The sequence below is a fragment of the Erigeron canadensis genome, chromosome 7 (assembly GCF_010389155.1).
Source record: "Erigeron canadensis isolate Cc75 chromosome 7, C_canadensis_v1, whole genome shotgun sequence".
In the NCBI taxonomy this organism is placed as follows: domain Eukaryota; kingdom Viridiplantae; phylum Streptophyta; class Magnoliopsida; order Asterales; family Asteraceae; genus Erigeron; species Erigeron canadensis.
In genome coordinates, this window is record NC_057767.1 from 20,827,346 (window position 1) to 20,850,658 (window position 23,313).

The 23,313-nt window shown below is 35.7% G+C and overlaps 1 protein-coding gene across 1 annotated transcript; it reads right to left on the reverse strand.

Moving 5' to 3' along the window:
- Window positions 1-699: 699 nt before the first annotated feature.
- Window positions 700-1,474, reverse strand: LOC122609071 (proline-rich protein 36-like). Its single transcript, XM_043782130.1, has 2 exons — window positions 1,241-1,474; window positions 700-936 (listed from the first exon to the last, which is right to left on the reverse strand). Exons 1-2 carry the CDS (start codon window positions 1,472-1,474, stop codon window positions 700-702), a joined length of 471 nt encoding a protein of 156 aa, XP_043638065.1.
- Between the last annotated feature and the right edge of the window lie 21,839 nt (window positions 1,475-23,313).

The following is a 23,313-nucleotide window of genomic DNA, read 5'->3' on the forward strand; positions in this document are numbered from 1 at the left end:
CGGGGTATTTTAGTTAGTTGAAAACCTTATTATAATTTTTTATAACAGCGAAATTTAGGTTTCCCTCTAATCTTTTTAATAATATACGAAATCGTTGATATGAGCGTGTATGTGATACAAAGCTTATTATAAGTTTTTTTAAAAAAATTTAATAATTTTAAAATACTTGATATTTTAACATAAAAATTTCTATGTATTAACTGATACGTTTATTATATAAGTTTATTATAAGTTTTTTCAAAAAATTTTAATAATTGTAAAGTACTTGATATTTTAACATAAAAAACTCTTTCTAATCTCACGGCATAAGGTATTCACCTCCTGATAATCTCCTGTATTAACTAATACGTTTGACAGTATAAATGTATACCTTAAAATAATTTTGTCACATTTCACATTTTCACCTATGAGAAATAACTTGTTAACACAATTATTTTTCAAACACAAAAACACAACCATAAATAATAAACCAAACACAGATTAGACGGGCCATTAAAACACAAAATATTACATAATACACACATCATTATAGTTCTTAGCCATTAAAACATAAAATATTACATAATACACAAATCGTCATAGTTCCTAGCCATTAAAACGCAAAATATTACATAATACATACAACGTCATAGTTTCTAAAAAGTAAACATAACAAATCATAATATATCACAATGATAGTCCTAAAAAGTACGCATAACATCAAATACATCGTAGTCCATCATCAGGGCTCTCTTGTGGGGTAGTAAAATCAGGATTGAGTGGAGCAGTAGGCTCAAAACTCACAGGTGAAGCAATAGGCTCAAAACCAGGTGGAGAATAAGGAGTCGGTGGATCACTAAGAGTAGGACAACTCACACAAGTAGAAGACTGAGGTGGAACAATATGACCAGGACTCAGAGGTGGAACAGTAGCAGTCGCATGTGGATCATCATAAGCCTGCTAAATAAATGGAGAACTAAGAGTAGGAGTAAAACCCGGTGGTGAAGCAACAAAAGTAGGCATATCTGGGGGAAGAGTGGACCAACAATATGTCATGGAGCAATAGTAGCACGAGGACTGGGAGGTGGTGTCATCGGGAATGGACCATTTGGCCCCGGGGTCAGCAAACGACACATCTATTGTATACGAGCATGCGTCGTGGTCATCATCCACTCCAGACTAGCCACAACGTGCTTCATACTCCTGAGTCGAGATGCTAGATGTTGAAGCTCATGTGTCGTGTCTTCAGGGAGCTGGCAACCTGATAGTAGCGTCGCGGGCGATATGGTGGTGGGGGGTCCACCTGATTGTCGGCATCCCTATCGTGCAGAGGCCTCACAGGCACCTGCTCAATCCGTACTCCTGGAAATGGCGCTGGCATGATCAACGGCTCCGGTCCCTGCCACGGTAGTGTGCCATGCTCATACATCAACCTGGAGATGGCTTTACCAGACTTCTGGAGAATCTTTATCGCACATACACGGTAGTGTGCCATGCTCATACTAACTTATGTACACAAAACATCCCGTTTTATGTAAGACAAGCACATACAACGCATTTGAAACGAGTATGTTGGCCCAATAGGCCCATTCGATTGAAAGACAATCACATATAATCCATTTGACCCATTTATACGGTTCAAGAACATAATTTGGCCTACTAGGCCCTATCGAGTGAAAGACGAGCACATACAACCCAATTAGCCCATGAGATATCAAACGATCTGGATCTTTTGGAAATTACATACATATATCCATATATACATACACACGACTCACATGAGATATGAAACGAGTATGTAGGCCCAATAGGCCCATTCGATTAAAATACGACCACATATAATCCATTTGACCTGTTAATTGCTGAACATAATTTGGCCCACTAGGCCCTATCGAGTGAAAGACGAGCACATACAACCCATTTGGCCCATAAGATATCAAACGATGTGGATCTTCTGGAAATTACATACATATATCCATATATACATGCACACGACTCACATGAGATATGAAATGAGTATGTACACTCATTTGATTGAAAGACGAACACATATAATCCATTTGACCCATTTATACAAATGATGAACATAATTTGGCCCACTAGGCCCATTCAAGTGAAAGACGAGCACATATAACCCATTAGGCCCATCAAATATCAAACGATGTGGATCTTTTAAATTTACATACATATATCCATATATAAAAACACACGACTCACATGAGATACGAAACGAATATGTAGGCCCAATAGGCCTATTCGATTAAAATACGAGCACATATAATCCATTTGACCCGTTTATACAATTGCTGAACATAATTTGGCCCACTAGGCCATATCGAGTGAAAGATGAGCACATACAACCCATTTGACCCATGAGATATCAAACGATGTGGATCTTTTGAAAATTACATACATATATCCATATATACATACACACGACTCACATAAGATATGAAACGAGCATGTAGGCCCAATAGGCCCATTCGATTGAAAGACGGGGACATATAATCCATTTGACCCGTTTATACAAATGATGAAGATAATTTGGCCCACTAGGCCCATTCGAGTAAAAGACGAGCACATACAACCCAATTGGCCCATGAGATATCAAACGATGTGGATTTTTTGAATTTACTTACATATATCCATATATACATACACATGACGCACGACTCACGTGAGATATGAAACGAATATGTAGGCCCAATAGGCCCATTCGATTAAAATGCGAGCACATATAATCCATTTGACCCGTTTATACAATTGATGAACATAATTTGGCCCACTAGGCCCTATCGAGTGAAAGTCAAGCACATACAACCCATTCGGCCCATGAGATATCAAACGGTGTGGATCTTTTGGATATTATATACATATATCCATATATACATGCATATGACTCACATGAGATATGAAACAAGTATGTAGGCCCAACAGGCCTATTCGATTGAAAGACAAGCACATATAATCCACTTGACCTATTTATACAAATGATGAACATAATTTGGCCCACTAGGCCCATTCGAGTGAAAGGCGAGCACATACAACCCATTTGGCCCATGAGATATCAAACGAGTGAGGCCCACTAGGCCCAAAAGACCCATTCGAGTAAAAGATGTGCATATACAACCCATTTGACCTATTTATACAAATGATAAACATAATTTGGCCCATAAGGCCCAATAGCCCCATTTGAGAAGCATATTGACCCGTAGCATATCAAGTTTATTTGATTTTTTTTATATAAAAAATGTTGCTTTTTATGTCGTTTTATATAATATGGGCTAGCAGCCATAAATACTCTCCATTTTATATTATACGAATAATTATGGGACACCTATTTGTTTGCTTTTTATGTCATTTATCTAATACGGACGGTATTATATTAGCCAGGTAAAATACTCTCCGTTTTATAGTATATGGATAATTATGGGACACCTATTGATGGTATTAACGTGGGGATGGTAAGTGATTAATATTGCAAAATATTAAGGAAGAGGGACCATAAGTGATAAATAGTGAAAACACATGGACACATTTTGTTTTCTATTCTTTTTTTTTTCTTTAAATATAAAATATCCACCATTTTAAATATGTGACGGTCCATATTACTTTTTAATGTATGCTGAAACTAAGTTGTCAGACTCTGACAGGTCAGTGAAAGATGCAAAATTATTTACACACCATTTTTTCCCCGTTTAACTTCATACGGGTCGTTTTTGACACTAAAACGGGGAGTTCTACACGAAATGGGCGTATGAGCGGTGTGTAGATGACAGTAAATGATGTATAAATAGACTCTCCCTTTCTAAAATTGTTATTAGGCTACCTTCCCTTTCTTCCAACTTTTATTATATTTTATATTAATCCTATAATAAAATAAACTCACTTTTATTAAATATAAACAGTACATTTATAAAATTAAAACAAATTACATCTAGAATAAAAAAATAACACGATAAAACTTTTACATTATTATTTTTTTTTTAAAAAAAACCTTCAACGTTGTCAATGCTTTTGTGGCAATTTCCAAATGTGTTCGACTAGAGCGCCTCAAAGACAGTTGTGCGTCACTCGATCACGTAACTTATTGAGTCCCAATGCTATTTGTAAATTTGGTGATGACAAATCTGATATACAAACACTTAGTAATCTTTTTGGTTCTTGTAATCTGATCTGGGTCAGACTAAGCTGACACAGCTTGCGATCTGTAACTGACCCAGATCATGCTTCATATATTGTAATGGTTACAGCATTCAGTCCAAATCAAAGAGGAGGATTGAAGATAGAAGATCAAGTTGTTGGTGGAAGACAGCTTGGGATTAGCAGTCAGCTTGGAAACACTTAGATAGATTTGCTCTTGACAAACGAGCAATCTGTGTCTAACAATTAGTGAATATTACAGCCTGGATTTGTTGATAAGGACGTATGATGTGACTAGGAAGGTTCCTAGAATCTGGGTTGGTGGTTTATTTACATATGTGTGTCCATACTCTCATTGGATGATCAAAATGACGTGCTGCAGGTTTTGGGGACCACAAGTACGATGAAGGCACGTTCCAATATTCCCTGATCATCCAACATAATTTATATACGTGGCATATTTGGACACCAAGAGTTATTGAAGCTTTCGCCTATAAAAGCTTCAATCCTTGAAGGCATATAGTGACACTCCTTTGAATCATTCTTCACACAAGTTCTCTGCTTTTACACACAGCTTGGCCTGTGAGAAGTTAGCATGGGCTGCTTCTCTTGAGCCAGAACTTTTGGATTGTTGTTTGTCATTTCATAGGGTTGTTTAGATATTGTAGGTTATCTTATTTCCGCAACAATCCTGTAATTCTTTGTATAGCTTAAATCTTAATAAAGGATTACATTTGAAAAACGCAATCTGTGTTCAAAAATGTTTATTCTGCTTTACTGTTTTATTGATTCCTACTTACTGCATTAAGTTATATCTATCTTTATGAATCTCTAAAACTATTTTCTTATAAGTTAGTTAAGGAAAAACGAAAAGTTGTATTCACCCCCTCTACAACTATTTGTGTACATTATACTTTGGTATTCTGCTACATCTTTGGGACACAATAAGTGGTATCAGAGCAAGGGTTAAAAATTGACTTGACTTGATCCTTGCTTATTTTCCTTAAGTGTAAAGCATAATGTCATCTATTGTAGATAATGGTTCTTCTACCCGACCACCCACGTTTGATAAAGATGATTTCAGTGGGTGGAAAGGTCGTATGTCTTTGTTCCTTGAATCCATTGACAACAATATGCCTGACATCCTTGTGAATGGTCCTTATGTTCCTACATCGACTGTTGTGATTGACGCTGTGGTCAGGGAAGGTCACCCAACCATTCCTGCCACAGTTAAATCCATTGTTAAGGACAAGGCAGATTGGGGGGATGAGGATAGGAGATTAGCCAACTTGGATGTGAAGGCACGTAACTTCATTGTTCAAGCTGTGCCTAAAGACATTTACCATTCAATCAAAATGTGTTCTACAACAAAGAAAATGTGGGGTACATTGACTATCATGTTTGAAGGTTGCTCTACCTCCATGGAATCCACCATTACTACTCTCACTAGGAGGTATGAGAGATTTTTGTCATTGAGAAATGAATCCTTGACTGACACTCATATCCGCTTTAATGCTTTAGTAAATGATTTAGCTGCTGTTGGAATTACTAAGAAAACTGATGTGTTGAAAACCAAATTTCTTGATTCTCTACCACCTAAATGGAATAATTATATCTCTTCTGTAAAATTAAATTATGTGTATCAAGATCTTGATCTCCCTGGACTTTTTGGTTTACTCCATAACCAAGAATGTTCAGAAGCTGAGAAACTAATTGCTATGTGTTGGTGCATTTCCGGGTGACAACATCATTATAGAAGTTTGTCTTGAGTCTATTGAATATGTACTTCTAATAAACGTTAAGTTTTCGCGTATAATAAAGTCAACCTTGACTGTTAACCAAGTCAAGCTCGACCATTGACTAGGTCGAGCTCGACCTTTGACCTGATATCCGAAATGGGCTTTGGTCCATGATATTCTAGGTCCGTCTAAGTCCATTAGTTTTAGTATAAATAGAAGATTAATCCTTATGCTTAAGAAAAATCTTCTAGCTTTTGTTTCTTTCGTATTCTCGTGTTCAGGAACTTGGTATTTACTTGTAATTGCATTTACTGAAGTAATATACGGTTCCAGTTTATTCATATTCGTATTTGTGTTGTTGATTGCTTTTGTATAAGATTTTCCGCACTTATACATTAGTTACTTAATCTCGTGTGATCCCGTGGCAAAGGGATTTACAATTGGTATCAGAGCCTGTTAGAAATTCAAAATAGTGCTTAGTTGTATTTCATTATCTTTGTTAATTTGTATATGTAATATAAGGTTGAGGGGGAGCTTTTGTATTTACTTAGAGTATAAATACCCCTCAAGCCTTAACCTTTTGTAACCTTTTGATCATAATTGCAAAATATATTTCCAAGCTTTCCACACACACTTTTCTGTCTCTCTCAATACACACACTAACACACACACACATCCACCATTGTTAATCACCTTACTTTCGCACCCGAACACGAACGATTTCTGAAATATTACATGTGGTATCAGAGCAAAACAACAATCTGTTGACGATCCAGGACAGATTCAATACATATTCATTGAATTCTGTTCAAATTCTGCTTCTACGTGTTCAAAGAACCTTTTTACCGCCATTTCTGTTCTTCAACAATTTACATTCAATTTCTGTTCAATTTTCTAGCTTTTGTTCACTAATACTTTCCAAATCATATTTCAAAATATTCTGTTAAGTTTCAGAATCAAATTCAAAGTTTTGAGTAAAAATCAAAATTTTCGAAAATTTGATCAAACTTTGATTTTCACAAATAAGTTGATTTGAGATATGGAATTGTTTTTAGGATTGTGCGCGATCATTTTCTGAGCATTTTGATGTTTGGATCACATCCTAATTCTCAAAACTGAGTGAGAATTGATCTATTTTGTATCAAAAACCATTTGTTTTATCTGATTCTGTTTATATGTGCAGGTATTACAAAACGATCTTTGTTGGAGGAACTAAAACGATCTCATTTTGTATCAAAAACCATTTTGAAGTTAAAACGATCTAATTTAGATCGTTCTAGCTTATATAATTCTGTGTGAATTGTGTGATGTGTGGATCGTGATTCTGAAGTTGTTGTGATTAGGAATCACACACTTCCTTGGGTAACTGATCTCCTTGAGATTGGTTTTGCTCAAAAACTTCCAAATCATTGTGTTACTCTGCCCAAATTTTTCAAAGTTTTCATACTTAGAAAATTTTTCACCCAAATTGTTAAAACGATCTAAATTTAGATCGTTCTAACTTTTCATTACAATTCCTTAAAACGATCTCTTTTAAAAACATTTCATTTTTTTTCTTTTCCTTCTTCTTTCGTCTTTATTCTTCATCACTTAGAAAATCTCTTTTCTAAAACGATCTAATTTAGATCGTTCTGTTTTCATTTTTCAATACTTAGAATTTTTTTCAAAAATCTAAAAAGATCTAAATTTCTAATTTCATTTTCTAAATCAATTTTTTTTAAATCAATCATTTCAAATGACAACAATCAACATCAATTCAGACTTTTCATCAAGAGAGGTACAAGTTTTTACTCAAACTGATTACTTGTCTCTTCAAACAACTGCTGATACTTTGACAATGCAAAATCATACTTTGAAGACAAATTTGAATAAAGCTAAACAAGAAGCTTTTTCTCAACTCTCAATAGCTCATGATGCTCTCAAAGTTAACTATGAATCTTTGAAAGAAATGCATTTGTCAAGCAACAGTTCTCAAGTTGTTTCACCCAATGCACATTTAACCAATAAATCTCAAGACCTTGAAAAAACTGTCCATTCACTCAAGCAAACCATTGAGACCCTACAGCTTGAGAAAACCAATGAATGGATAAGAGCAAATGCAAGACAAGCAGATGTTAAGTTTCTCACAAACAAAATGAAAGATATGAGACCAAATTGTGAAAAACATGAAAGACAGATTTCTGACTTAAACAGTTCTTGTTTTCTCAAAGGAGTTGAAATTGAAACTCTTCAAAAACAAGTTGAAGATTTGAAAGCAAACATTTTGTTCTACCAAGAGAAAATTTACAAAATAGAACAAAATCCTTTCTTAGATTTCACTACTTATTACAACAAATCAAAGATTGATAAATCAGAACTTCTTTTTGGTTTAGGTTGTGAGAATCCAGCACATTTAGAGAAAATTCAAAAAGAAGATCTTGGTGCTTTGTATGATGAAAAATTTCTTCGCCTTGACATGATACAAGAATTCATCAGACCATCTGAGGATGATTTTGAGTCAGATGATGTTGAAAGACCAAAACCAACTCAAATAAACATTGATTATGTTGCTCTTAATGATTCTTACAAGAAAACTCATAACAGATCAATTTATGAGTTAGAAGAAATAGACAACATTTCAGTGAAACAAAATGAGTCTCAACAAAAGTCTTCCAAATCAATTTCCCACAGAGCTTATATTCCAACTACCATATTGGAAAAAGAAATTGAAAACCTAAAACAAAAAGTTGAGTCTCAACAAAAGGTCATTGAACATCTGAAAACTCAAGATTATTTCCCAAAGGTAAGTGAGACCACTCCTACCCATATGATAATCAATCATAATTCTGATGATTGTTCCACTCCATCCAATGGGAGTGAGAATTCTACAAAAGTATTGCAGGATGATTGCATCTCTTCTAAAGAAATCCAAGATATGTCCACAACAATGCTATCATCATTTCTCAAGATTGAAGAAAAAATTCAAGCTTTGAAGACTAAACGTCTTGCTTCTGTCAAAAAGGTACTTTCTTTTGAACCCCTGTGATAACACCAAATGACAAAAGTAAAGTGATTTTAGAGCATAAAATTGAGATTCCTGAAAATTTTAAGGCTAAAGCAAAAGCATTGATTGAAAAGATGACTACCAAAACTGGTTCTCAACCAAAAAGTCAATCAAAAATTTAAAAGGGAGTTAAACAACTTTCTTTCAAAAAGCCTAAAGTTGAATCAAAGAAGGAATCTAAATCTAAGATTGCTCCAACTTCATTTTACTCACTCAAAAGTCAGATTGCACCAACTGACAAAGGAAAGGACACCATTAAGGTTCATGTTTCATCTGTTTCTAGAACCTCTGCTCTTAAAACTATCTCTAAAAATAGTCCAATATCCAAGATGTCAAAAACTAGTCAAGTTTTCCTCACAAAAGACACATCTAAGGGTATAACTATTTATAGGGATCAGTATGGATGGTTCACTGTCAAAACTCCAAAGAAACAGAATTCCAAATCTTCAAACAATACCATGATCAATTTTTCTAACCCAAAAGGACCCATACAACAGTGGGTACCAAAAACAACTTAATTTTTTTTGTAAGTAATAAAGGTCTGTGCTACGTTCTTCCACTTTGGAAGACATTCAACACATGATCCTGGAATGAGTTTCTGATCAAAGAAACTATCTCAAATAAGTGCTAATTACTAATTTACTAACTTTCCTCTGCATGTTGTGTAAAAATCCTCCATCTCTCTAATTTCATTCATTATCTGTCAAACATTGATGCTATGCTTACGTGCAATATGTTTTATATCATGCAATGTTTGAGGGGGAGAGAAAGGATAATTCATGAAGCGAGGGGGAGTTTGTATATTTGCACTATTTGATTAGAAACTCATTGTTATTTTAGAAAAACAAAATAGAAAAATAGAAAATTTGAAAATTCACAAAAATATTTTTTTTTTTTTGTTTTGTTTAGTATTGTTTCAAAATTCTGTTATTAGAAAAAGCCCAAAACAAGTCAAGCCCGATACCAATCAAACCATACCTGACCCAGATAGCCAAACCCGATCCAATCAGCCATACCTGACCCATTTTCTTTTCTTTCTCTTTAAGGAGGGAAAGATTAATTTTTCTTTCTTATCTATTAACATTTACCCGTAATTCTAACTCTCTCACCAAAAATCTTGATAAAAACTTTTTGTTTCTAATCATCAAAAGAAGTTAAGGGTCTTGTTCCAAATCGTTCTGTGATCATTTCTTTCTATAACATCATCATCTTTCAATCACATCCACAGGTACTATCTCGGTTTGAATGTAGATTTTAGTTTTACAATTCTTCTTGAATTTCTCGATTCTGTTAGTACTTCTGTGTTAACTGTGTGAAATAGAAGCATGTTCAGGATAGGTGTAAATGATTACTACATGTTTAAATGCTTTGTTTGATGTTTTTGAAAATTTAAAAACCCTTCCCACCCTGTTCTTGAAAATAAAGTTGATCAGAGTATGTTTAAATGGATTAATGAGTTTCTGTTCAGATATGTTGTGCTATGATATTGTTAGTTTTGCTAGGGATGAATGTTATGCCATGCTCAAGTTGCAGTTTGATCCATTGAATGTGAATATTGATGTATGCCTGGTTAACTGAAAAGTGTTTGGCAAAAATATTTTATTTTAGAGTTGTTTGATCCTAAAACGATCTAAATTTAGATCGTTTTGGTTTCTAAACGACTTGGAAGTAAAATAAGTTTACCATTCACATTTTCTATTTTCTTCATGTTATTTCTTTGTTAAATCCTTGAGACTGAGACCAAAACGATCTAATTTGGATCGTTCTTGGGTCTGAACGCTGTGTGGTTTGAGAATGAAGTTTGGAATTCGATTGATGGGTAACTGAATTCTTATGAATTTGGTTCGCTCAAATTTGATACTTTTAAGTGTAAGGAGAAATCATGAATTTGATTTCACTTTATATCTTTTAAGTGTTAGAAAACCTTTCAAATAGAAGTGAAGTTTTTCTCAAAATTTTTCCAAAACGATCTAAATTAGATCGTTTCATTTTTCTTCACTTCAAAATTTTTCAACAAAATCTAAAACGATCTCTTTTAGATCGTTTTACCTTTTCTTTCCAAATACTTAAACATTTTTTTCTCTCACATGAGAAACTTAAAATGATCTCTTTTAGATCGTTTTACTTCCTTTTCCCATACTTAAACTTTTTCTCAAATAAAGGTTTAACACGATCTCTTTTAGATCGTTTCATCTTCAATTTTCCATACTTCATTATTTTTCTTTAAATCTTTCAAAACGATCTAAATTTAGACCGTTTCATTTCTTCAACTGAGTCTAACCTAGAACGATCTAATTTAGATCGTTCTGGTTTTCTATACTTCGAATTTTTTTTCTTCTTTTCAAAATTTTTTTTAATTTTTTATTATTGTGTGGTGTGACAAACTGTTTTGTATAATCATATAATTGTCATATGTTTTGGAATACGAGGAATCGAACGCCTTTGTGTACTTCCTTATTATTCTCAAATATATAATACTTATATGATTATATATTATTTTTAAAGTTCTATACATATCAAAGTATATAAGAGTACAAAGAATTGATCGCCTTTGTGAACTTCTTTGTAAACTTATATATGGAAAATATGTATTTAACTACTCTGTGTTTATTTTCTCATAACAAATGATTTATAAAGGATACACTGAGTTGATCGCCTTTGTGAACCTCCTTGTATCTTATATAAATTGTCTGTGTGAACCTTGTTATTTGCTATTCAAATATCATTTTTCTGTGTGTGATAAAAGTTTTATGTCTTAAAACAGAAAATTATAAAAATAATGGATCATCAAGAGGAGGTTAGACATGATGAAGAGATTGCCATTAATGAATCAATAGAAGAAATTCTTACAGCCGGAAATTCCATAAATATGAGAAATAATCGATATCTGAATGATCCTTTCAATGAGGCTTTCCAATAATCTCAGCAATCTTCCACAATCATCCTCTTACTCATGCTCTAACAGTAGATGTTGATCTGGCTGAATCATATTTATTTGACATGTGGAGATCCATTATCTTTGTGCAATCACATGATCCATCTTCATCAAGAATTAAATCAAAAGTCAAATCTCTAGAACTTCGTAAACAAGGCTATTTTCAATTCGAACTTCATTCTGGAGAATATACATATGACTTCGAGTTTAATCTAGATGATTTCAGAAGATATTTAAGGCTACCAGAAGCAAACTCAAATGGGAAAGATGGTTATGATGAATTTGAATCAAATGATGTGATGTTTGCTGCCTTAATATCACTTGGTTATGATGGTCCTCTGACAAGAACAACTGATTTTAAGCTGAAGAAGTTACCAAGAATTTGGTACTATGTATTTTCTGTGCTCAGCAACTGTTTACATCCATATACAAGAGGAATGGATAACTTAACCCAAACAATGCTGTACATATTCTATGGGTTTGTTTTCAATCAGCACTACGACATTGCTCAACTTCTTTGGGATCAGCTGATAGTAGTAGTAAATGGAAAATTATCTGCACCCAAGAAGTATATTCCTTTCATAAGATTTCTCTTAGCAATTGTCAGAAGTATAATCAGGAACAAGAAGCACATTCCAAGACTTCTTGAGACAGGAAGAGTTGTTACTCATCCATTCAAATTCGTTAGAGACTCTGGTATCCCTAACTACTCTTATTTGATACCATCATTTTTACTTGATATGGTTTCTGATGCTGATGATGCCAAGAAGGCATATCTGGACTGGATTAGAACAACAATGGGACCGGAAAGCCTCCCGGTTCAGTGAGGGGTCTAAGAGGAAAAGAAAAGAGAGTGAGGGTGAATCCAGTTCAGGTAGGCCAAAGAGTAAGAAACAAAGAGGTGAAATGTTTGTGATAAATTTGAGTAAGAAAGTACATCAACAAAAGAAGAAGGGAAGTTCAAAGAAAAAGAAGCTGAAAAGAAAAACACCAGTTGAACCTTCTTCTCCAACATCTTCTGAGAATACAATCTCTGAGTCTGGGACTCCAAGACCAATTCGATCACCACCTCCGAAAACCTCAAATATCAGAAGATCACCATCACCAAGAACACCTTCACCACAAAGACACTCTTCATCAATACAAACATCTCCACTTCCAGAAATTCTAACACCAGAACCCCCAACAATGCCTCAATCACAAATTCCAACTCAAATTCCTTCATCAACAATTTCTACACCTGTTTTCTTATCTCCTCCACCGACATACTTTCAAGGCCGCAGGAAGTCCATTCCTGTTAATATCAAAAAGAAAACATTCAAAAGATCTCGCTTTGAGTATGATCGTTTCTCCCGAACTGAACAAGAAGATGTGGCTGATTCTGATATTGATTCATCTGATAATGAAGCCAATCAATTTGCTGATGATGTCATGGACATCCCGGAGGAACAAGGTGGAAATGAAGGAGAAGTTGAAAATGATAGAGAGGATGAGAGGTCCGGGCTAGGTATAAGTCATAAAGAAAACGTTGGCCTTCCATTAGTCCAAACCACATATATTCGCTGGGTTCGACCTAGGATAGAAGACGGGAGCACCCAACTCTTGCACGGTCAAACCTCCACTAGCCATTCGGAAGTCTCTCTACAGACTGACGTCTCATTTTTGCATGGGCAAAATCCACGTACTCCATCCCAGTCTCCTTCAGAGTCTGTGGATGTTGAAGATAAAGAGACATTTGCCCCTCTCTTGACTTTCGATTCTGCACGTCTGTCTAGTACCCCTAGGACACTTACACCGATTGTTATAACATCTGCACATCTAGGTGATGCTGCCGGAACAAACATAGAGAGCTCGGCTTTAGTGCCCTCTCAAGGATTGTTTGGAAGTCCTTCCATCGCTAACATTATGCCAGCTTTGAACGAAGGCACCCGTATAGCTGAATTGGCTCAGCGACAGTTTGAACTCTCTCGAGCTCGAGCAGTTGCTGCAGCTATTCGTGTTTTGGGTTTAACGGTTGATCTAAGTGACACCGGTGTTATGTTTGTCCACTTTCCACAAGATTTTGGTTGTGAAGCCGAATCATCAACTATTGCTCAAACTCTTGAACCAACAGGAAATCCTGTGACAGTCATGATGTCGTCAGGTCACTCAGTAGAACCACTTGGAACTACTGATGTGTCAGCTTCCATTACTCCTGTTACTTCAATTTCTGAATCTCCAGCATTATCTCCAATTGTTCGAACTCTTGTGACTCATCTGGTTGAAAGGATTGAACAAGAACAAGAAAGTGTTTTACGTGCTTCCCGATATACTAATACTGGCAAACTTCCAATGACTCAAACCAGTTCTTCACCACGCAGATTGCTTACTGGTGGTGCACTTAAAATTGGTTCATCTGTTGATACTCCAATCTCTACACCTTCTACTCATATTTCAACTGTTCCAACTATTACTCCTTTGTCATCTCAACCAATTATATCAACACCACCGATTACTCAATCATCTCCAATTTCATCACCAACACTCCCAGAAATTCCAACTTCATCAACTCAACAATCATTTCCTGATCCTGATTCTCCTGATTCTTCTTCAAGTTCTTCATCTTCATCAGACTCTGATCTCAGTGATACTTATTTGAATGATTATACTGCTAACAGGCTTCATGAAAGTGGTATATCCACTGATACTCTCATAATGGCAGTACTTCGTAGATTAAGATCTGAGCCCAATCTGAATCCACCAAAGCAAGCCATCTGTCAATCAATTCTTTCTTATCAACATTTCCTGGATACTGATACTGCTCATAAAGCTGAAACTGAAGCAATTCGAAAGAGATTAAGTGAGCTTGAACAACAATGTCGACCGGCCACTATCTTAAGGAGTCAATATGATCAAAACCCGGATGATCAACCCGAGGGGGAGAATAATGTTCAAGATAGTGGAGAAGGTCATAATACAACACAAGAAGTAAATGTTCAAGATACAACAGAAGGAAATCAAGATCAAGTTCAAAGTGTGGATATTCCTTCATCATCTCAAGCTCATCAAGTTCATAATTCTGATTCAGATGATCTGCCTCCACTTGTTAAATATATCTCTCACTACTACTCAACCACATCAAGTTCTGATCAAACCAGTGATCCTGATCCGTTTCAACCTGGGAAGAGGACTGATGATGACAGTGATTCTGATTCGGATGATTCTAATGATGCTCCACCAAGACCTTCTATGTCTCAAGAACAATTTGAAAAAGATATCTTTGAAGAAATTGTCTATGATCTAAGAGATACAAACAATCTTGACACACCAAGAGAGCTTAGCATGGGCATTAGACATCCAAGAATCACTCGAGACAAAATCTGGCAAATTAATGAAGGATATTTTCATGAGAATTATGCACAAATGCTGAATCTAAATGTCAGACCTGAAGAATTAGTATGCAGGGCTAGATATATTGAAGAAAGAGCCTTCCTGATTTACTGCTCATCTGAGGAAAGACTCAACATGACCTTGAATAGGTTGAGAGCATTCTTTCTTTTCAGACATCAAAATCAAAGGGATGCATATTTGGAAATTATGAATGCTGAAAGCACAGTAAGAAGTGAAGAGTGGTATAATCAGTTCCAGAGTCCAATCACAAGAGTGTTGACATTAATTGCTCCTATCAAGTATCAGAACCAAAGACTTGTCCGATTTAGAGTTCAAAGAGCTGATGGTCACATCTATGCTATTCATGAAGAATCTTTTCAATACTTACCAATCTCTGACATCCTCTTTCTCTACAACCAGTATGCTCATTTGATCACAAAGACTCCAGATCAACTCCTTGCTTATGAAGCTCTGAAGAGTCACATTCAGGCTTTAATCAGATATTATGAGTTCAATGATTTCCAGATTGGTTTAGAAAGGAGAACAAGAAGAATCAATCTCACGAGACCAATTCAGAGAGCAGGAGGTTATGAGTTGGATTCTTATCAAATTGGAGATCCAATAGAAGAATTGGATGGATTTGTTTTCATTAACAGCTTCAGAGGAAAAATCTTTGTCCGTGCATCTGATCTTCCCAAGTATTCAGATGGCACTCTGAAATATTGTTTATTCTTCCTCAGAGCCATTCATGATAATCCTGATCCCAGTGAAAATGAAAACATCCAGATTCAAAGAGAAAGACACATAAGAAGGATCCAAGAGACAATTGACATGCGTCAAAGAGTTAGAGATCTTATTGCTGTCAGAACTATTAGACCAAGAGAAGGAAGCATTCATACTGAGACAGGTTCATGGGTTCTTTGGAATCCAAGTCATGAACCAGGTCCTCATAATATTCCTCCAGTTAACTTTCAAGATAATATCAGATTGCTTGATGAACATCCAGAAGGTGCTAACTGGCATTTCATTCCTAAGAGATATTGGAATGACTCTTGGAATAGTTACAAGAAAAGAGCTTTTTGGAATTCAATGAAAGATAAGCCATCTACATCAAAAGCAGCTCAAGATTACAAGAAAAGAAAGAATAAGAAAAGACGAGCTGAGAAAAGGAGGAGGAGGAACAGGAGGAATTGATTGTAGATAACCAAGCACTAAGGGGGAGAATGTTAGAAATTCAAAATAGTGCTTAGTTGTATTTCATTATCTTTGTTAATTTGTATATGTAATATAAGGTTGAGGGGGAGCTTATGTATTTACTTAGAATATAAATACGCCTCAAGCCTTAACCTTTTGTAACCTTTTGATCATAATTGCAAAATATATTTCCAAGCTTTCCACACACACTTCTCTGTCTCTCTCAATACACACACTAACACACACACACATCCACCATTGTTAATCACCTTACTTCCGCACCCGAACACGAACGATTTCTGAAATATTACAGAGCCAACAGAGGTATTCTATTGGTTCAGGATTAAGGTTTCAACCACGATTAAGGAGGTTTCATTTAGTTGTTCGGTGTAGTCAAGATTCACACGCTCCACTCGGGCTCGACCTACTCGGGCTCGACCACTCGAACTTGACCAAGACCTATTCAAGATCGACTGACCGAGCTCAACCAACTCAGGCTCGACCTCTCCAAGCTCGACCACTCGAGCTCGACCTATCCAAGCTCGACCATTCGAGCTCGACTGCTGAAAATCGTGCTGATTTTGTTTTGACCATAACTTTCAAACCATAACTCCGTTTTTGACGATTCAAGCGGCCACAAATTCGTAAATGAGTCTAATTTCCAATGGATATGGGAACATCACTTGACCTCGACCAGGTCGAGCTCGACCTTAAGCTCAAGCTTGACCTCAAGCTCGACCTCGACCTCCTACTAGTTCGACCAACCTTCTGATATTTTGTGTTCGAAGGTTCGTGCACTATATATATACGTATCTTTTGTTCGAGTAAAAGAAGTTATAGAATTTACAATCTTGATTATGTTTAGGTTTCGAACTTGTCTAAAATATTGAACTTGTAAACTCTTATGAGTTTAGGTTTGATATTTGTTAATCGACGGTTTTGGACTTGTAAACTTGATCAACTTTAGATTCTATTTTTTTACTTTTCGAGTTGTCAAGAACTTGTAATTTTGATTTAGTTTTGGTCTAAGCTTGTTGGAATATTGAACTTGTAAACTCTTTAAGTTTTGGTTCAATTTCTGTAATAAAGCATTAGACTTGAAAACTTGATCAACTTTAGGTTCTAAATTTAGACAACTCGAATCAATGACGGTTTGAGTTCTATCATTTATAGAAGATTCTGAGAAATCTTAGAAGGAATTCAAGACCAGGCTAAAAAGGTTGTTCTGACAAGGAGCTACTGGGTTATCTCTTGATTGAAATATATGAACAATTATGTCATGATGTTGTTTTGGGAAGGAGCTACTGTGTTATCTCTTGATTGTATATGTGAACAATTGTGTCATCATGTTGTTATGGCAATGAGCTATTGTGTTATCTCTGGATTGCATATGTGAACAACCGTGGGATGAAGATGAGATTGGGAGATGTGTTGAAACCAAAAACAAACATATAGGCTGTTTTAAGAATTTTGTAAAGAAAAAGGGGGGATAAAAGTTCAAAGCTTCCATGTTTTCTATGCAAAATTCTTGGGTGTTCGTAGCAATGAAGATCATGGTGTTTCGACAGGGTTTAGTCATGGTATCTTTATGGTTTTGAATCTGTGTGACATGTGTCTGACCTAGTTTTTGGATCAAAGGCACCTGATTTAAGATTAGGTGATTCAAATGAATCAGATGAAGATTGAAGACCGTGATTGAAAATTTGAGTAAACTGTTCATGATCTTTGCTTAACATGTGTTTGGGATTTTGTCGAAAAGCTTTTGTGATAAAGTTAATCATTTGTAGCCGAGTAATTGAAAATCAAACCTTTATTTAATGCCAATGATGTAGAGATGATTAATCCGGTGACTAGTGAAGAGGTTGCAGATTAAGTGGTTCTCTATGTATTTTGGAGATGCTTACCTTGAGGGGGAGAGTTGATATGAAAGACTTCAGGTGATTGGTAGATTCATGAAGATAAGACAAAGTTAGACACTATTGGTTGAAGACATAGATCTTGTGAGTTCTGCATATCTGAAATTCAAGTTACAAAATTTCTTATCGTTGTGAGAGCTGATTAAATTCGATGCTGATTGTTGGAGATTCAACTTCTTTATCATATGTCGGTTAAGCTTGAAGATCAAAATAGATTGAGCGATGTTATTTTGCATAATATTTGGAGTGATGATATCCGAATTGCATGAGGAGGCAATGATGTCTGTATTACTTTGAAGTGATGATGTTTGGCATGATAATATTGCTTGGAGCTTAATTTGGATGTTATTGTTCAGGGGGAGAATTACAATCTGAGTATTGGATTTGTTAATTGTCACAAGGATACAGAGATTTTGCAGTATGAAAATCAGTATGAAGCGCATAAAGATCAAGTCTTACCAAAAGAAGACATAATATTATTTGTTAATGAAAATTTGTTGATTGCAGATTTTTTAACTAATGATTGTCATAAGTGATAGCAATAGTCAAGGAGTGCTTGATTGGGCATTTCTGTTACTATTTTCATGCATTACAAGTGAAGACTTTGAAGATCAATGAAAACTTCTAAATGCTGATGTCCAGGGGGAGTCTGTTGGTGCATTTCCGGGTGACAACATCATTATAGAAGTTTGTCTTGAGTCTATTGAATATGTACTTGTAATAAACGTTAAGTTTTCGCGTATAATAAAGTCAACCTTGACTGTTGACCAAGTCAAGCTCGCCCATTGACTAGGTCGAGCTCAACCTTTGACCTGATATCCGAAATGGGCTTTGGTCCATGATATTCTAGGTCCGTCTAAGTCCATTAGTTTTAGTATAAATAGAAGATTAATCCTTATGCTTAGGAAAAATCTTCTAGCTTTTGTTTCTTTCGTATTCTCGTGTTCAGGAACTTGGTATTTACTTGTAATTGCATTTACTGAAGTAATATACGGTTCCAGTTTATTCATATTCGTGTTTGTGATGTTGATCGCTTTTGTATAAGATTTTCCGCACTTATACATTAGTTACTTAATCTCGTGTGATCCGGTGGCAAAGGGACTTACACTATGAGTGATTCTTATAGTCAGCCTACTAGTGCACTTGTTGCAGCTATGACTGAACACCTTAGTTCAATTTCAAATGAGATCATTCCATGCATCAATGAATCTGTACCTGTGATTTCTAACACTAATTCTGTTTGTTCTGAGTCTGATTGTGACGAATCTGATGGTGAGGTATTAGCCAATAAAGTGGCTTTGTTAGTTGAGAGGATAAGAAGGAGATCGTTCAACAAATTCAAAGGAAAAGGTAGAAGTGGGCAAGCTGGTAAGACCAAGAAGCCACTTGACATGTCCAAAGTCACTTGCTACTACTGGACACATGGCTGGTGATTCCAGATCCAAGGAATCTTCCCAAGCTGTGTCATTCAAAGGTGGAAAAAATGAAAAATACTCAAAGCTTAAGACCAAATACAAGGCCTTGAAAGCTCAAGTGGCTGAGCTGAGTAAGAAAGTTGAAAAAGATGAGAAGAGTCTGATAGCCAAAGATTGGGTTGAAAGTGATACATCCTCTGATGATGAAAAATACAAGGATGTCAAATGCTTCATGGCTAAAGAAGCTACTCAAAAGTTTGCTGAAGATCTTGTCAGAATTCAACAGCAATCTGAGTCATCTTCAAGTCACACTGCTCCACCTGAGGTAAATATCTTTTCCAATCTGTGTGATAATATAAAGCTGTCAAGGTTAAATAGACTTGGTGATGAGGTTCTCTTGCAAAAACATTTTAATCAAGAACTTAAAAAGGAAATTTTAATCTTAAAACAAGAAGTAAGCTCAAAGAATTTCGCCATTGAAAAACTTGAATCTGAAGTAAAAGCTCAAAAACAATTGAATGCCATTTTGGTCACTGAAGCTAAAACTTCAGAAGAAAAGTTTTTGAAAATCAAGCATATTACTGAATCATGGTGTACTGGTTCCAAAAGAGTTGCAAAATGTGTTAATGTGCAAGTTCCTTATCAACTTCAAGCTATTTTTTATGGTGACTATGATAGAGCTATTGCTATTAGTGAAGTCTGTGCCATGGAACCTTGTTATCAGCCTCCTTCACCACCCAAGATACAAACCAAAGGAAAGATTTCTAAACCAATTATATTGGCTCAGAAGTCTGGTATTGGGTTTAATGATCTTGAGAAAATTGGTCAAACCATTACTGAAGTTGTGTCTGAATCTGATAGGGTAATTGAATTAAAACCTGAAGAAACTCTTGATTTATCAAAACTGTCAATTACTCAATCTGTGTCAAACTCTAAGTCTAAAACAAACAATAGTGTGTCTAAAAGGAGTAAGAGAAAAGTTAGAGATCATAGTGTTCCAAAAGAGAAAAACAAGTTGTCAAAGAATGAGAAGTCTGATTCAAAAGGAAATGTTGTTCCAACCAAATCTGTGTCTAATCCAAATAACCTCAAATCTGACTCAGAAAAAATGATTTCTAAATATGTTGACTCCAGAAAAGCTAAGATTTCTAACGACACCAAATTACTTTTAAGAGCCTCTGATCCTAATTTTGTTTATCAAAGTAAATTGAGGTCTGAATGTAAGAAATCTGGAATAGGCAAAGGTTTTGTTCAAAAGGAAACTCTGAGTGTTGCAAGAAAGAACCTCAAATCTGGTAAGGGTCAAATTAAGCAGCAATGGGTTTCTAAATGTGATAAAGTTATCAGTTCTACTACTCAATCTGAGTCAGACCTTATAGTCAGCTCTGGTGAACCCATCCTTGGATGGGTTCCCAAAATGAACTAATCTCCTATTGAAAAATGCAGGGCTATCATGATGCACATACCTGGCACTTGGACAGTGGGTGTTCCAAGCATATGACCAGATGTAAGTCCCTGCTATGTAACTTTAGGACAATCGCTGGTCCTAGTGTTACATTTGGAGATGATTCCCAAGGAAGAACAGAAGGATTTGGTATTCTTTCAAATGGTCCACTTACTTTCAAACGAGTATCTTATGTGAATGGTTTGAAGCACAATCTGATTAGTGTGAGTCAGTTGTGTGATGCTGGCTATGAAGTAAGGTTTCGTTCTGATAAAGGAATTGTTCTGGATTTAGAAGGCAATGTGGTGTTAATTGCAAACAGAGATGAATCCTTGTATTCTTTTCACATGAGAAATCCAACTGTATCAGAAGAAGTCTGTTTCATGTCAAAGACTCAAGATGAGCTAAATTGGTTGTGGCATAAGAGGCTGTCTCATATGAATTTTAAAGACATCAACAAGCTGTGTAGGAAAGAATTGGTGTCTGGTCTACCAGTGATTAAATATGAGAAAGACAAGCTGTGTGGCCCATGTGAGAAATGAAAGCAACACAAAGCTTCATTCAAGTCGAAATCATGCTCAACCATTGATAGCTGTTTGGATTTGCTGCATATGGATCTGTTTGGACCAATTAGTACTCCCTCATTCACTGGAATGAGATATACGTTGGTCATTGTTGATGAATATTGGTTTCTAAATGTGATAAGAATATTGGGTCAAATTAAGCAACAATGGGTTTCTAAATGTGATAAGAATATTGGTTCTGTTTCCCAATCTGAGTCAGACCCTGTGGTCAGCTCTGGTGAACCCATCCTTGGATGGGTTCCCAAAATGAACTAATATCTTATTGAAAATGCAGGGCTATCATGATGCACATACCTGGCACTTGGATAGTGGGTGTTCTAAGCATATGACCGGATGTAAGTCCCTGCTATGTAACTTTAGGACAAGCGTTGGTCCTAGTGTTACATTTGGAGATGATTCCCAAGGAAGAACAGAAGGATTTGGTTTTCTTTCAAATGGTCCCCTTACCTTCAGAAGGGTGTCTTATGTGAACGGTCTGAAGCACAATTTGATAAGTGTGAGTCCATTGTGTGATGTTGGCTATGAAGTAAGATTTCGTTCTGATAAGGGTATAGTTTTGGATTTAGAAGGCAATGTGGTGCTAATTGCAAACAGAGATGAGTCTTTATATTCATTTGACATGAGAAATCCAACTGTCACAAAAGAAGTTTGTTTCATGTCAAAGACTCAAGATGAGCTAAATTGGTTGTGGCATAAGAGGTTGTCTCATATGAATTTCAAAGACATCAACAAGTTGTGTAAGAAAGAGTTGGTGTTTGGTCTTCTTGTGATTAAGTATGAAAAGGACAAGTTGTGTGGTTGTAAGGTGCCCTATTGTTGCGTGGATCGTAATAAGATGTGATTCGTTATGTCAAGAGTGCGGAATCCTCTTGAGATAACTAGATTGCTATTGCCTTTTGCTGATTAATAAGCAATTAACCAACCCAAGGAGATGCACAAGGCTTGTGGTTCGTGTAGGAGATCACACGAAGGAACAAATAACCTTGATTCGTGTATAATCACTAAGATCTAAAAGGATTAGAAATGATTAACCTAATTTCGTAGATTAGGTCTTGTATTTATACTAATAGGTATTGGGTTCGTGTGGGCTTCGGCCTTAATTACGTATTAGGCTCGATTAAGCAACCAATAGATATACCTCGTGCTGACGTCAGCACGAAGGTAATCCCATGTACTGATGACGTCAGCACGAGGGACGTGCCTTTGGTCCTTTGTTTTACTTCGTTTAGCTTGTACATAACATTCAATCACCGTTTAAGTTATAGTGGTTGTCCATCTTTAATACATTTGGGTCATTATGAAATAAGGATTTTCGCACAGATTTAGATTTAATTACGATGAGACATATTCTCATGTGGTGGATGCAACTATTGATATCTTATAAGTCTGGCAATATAAAATAATATTAAATAGCGTCTTATGGATGATTTTAAGCTCAAAGGATATGGTTAATCCTCGAAGGATGTATATATATACACAATGCATAAAGCATGCATTATTCTTTAAATTGCAATATTGCTTGAGGTATGAAAAATGCATGGAGCATGTCTAA

What these genes read in the sequence shown, in the direction of transcription:
- LOC122609071 (XM_043782130.1), bottom strand. Translation starts at nt 1,474, where the DNA reads ATGGCACACTACCGTGTATGTGCGATAAAGATTCTCCAGAAGTCTGGT. An exon ending in GCCCGCGACGCTACTATCAG is followed by an intron (nt 937 to 1,240) that starts GTTGCCAGCTCC and finishes TTTATTTAGCAG; the next exon opens with GCTTATGATGATCCACATGC.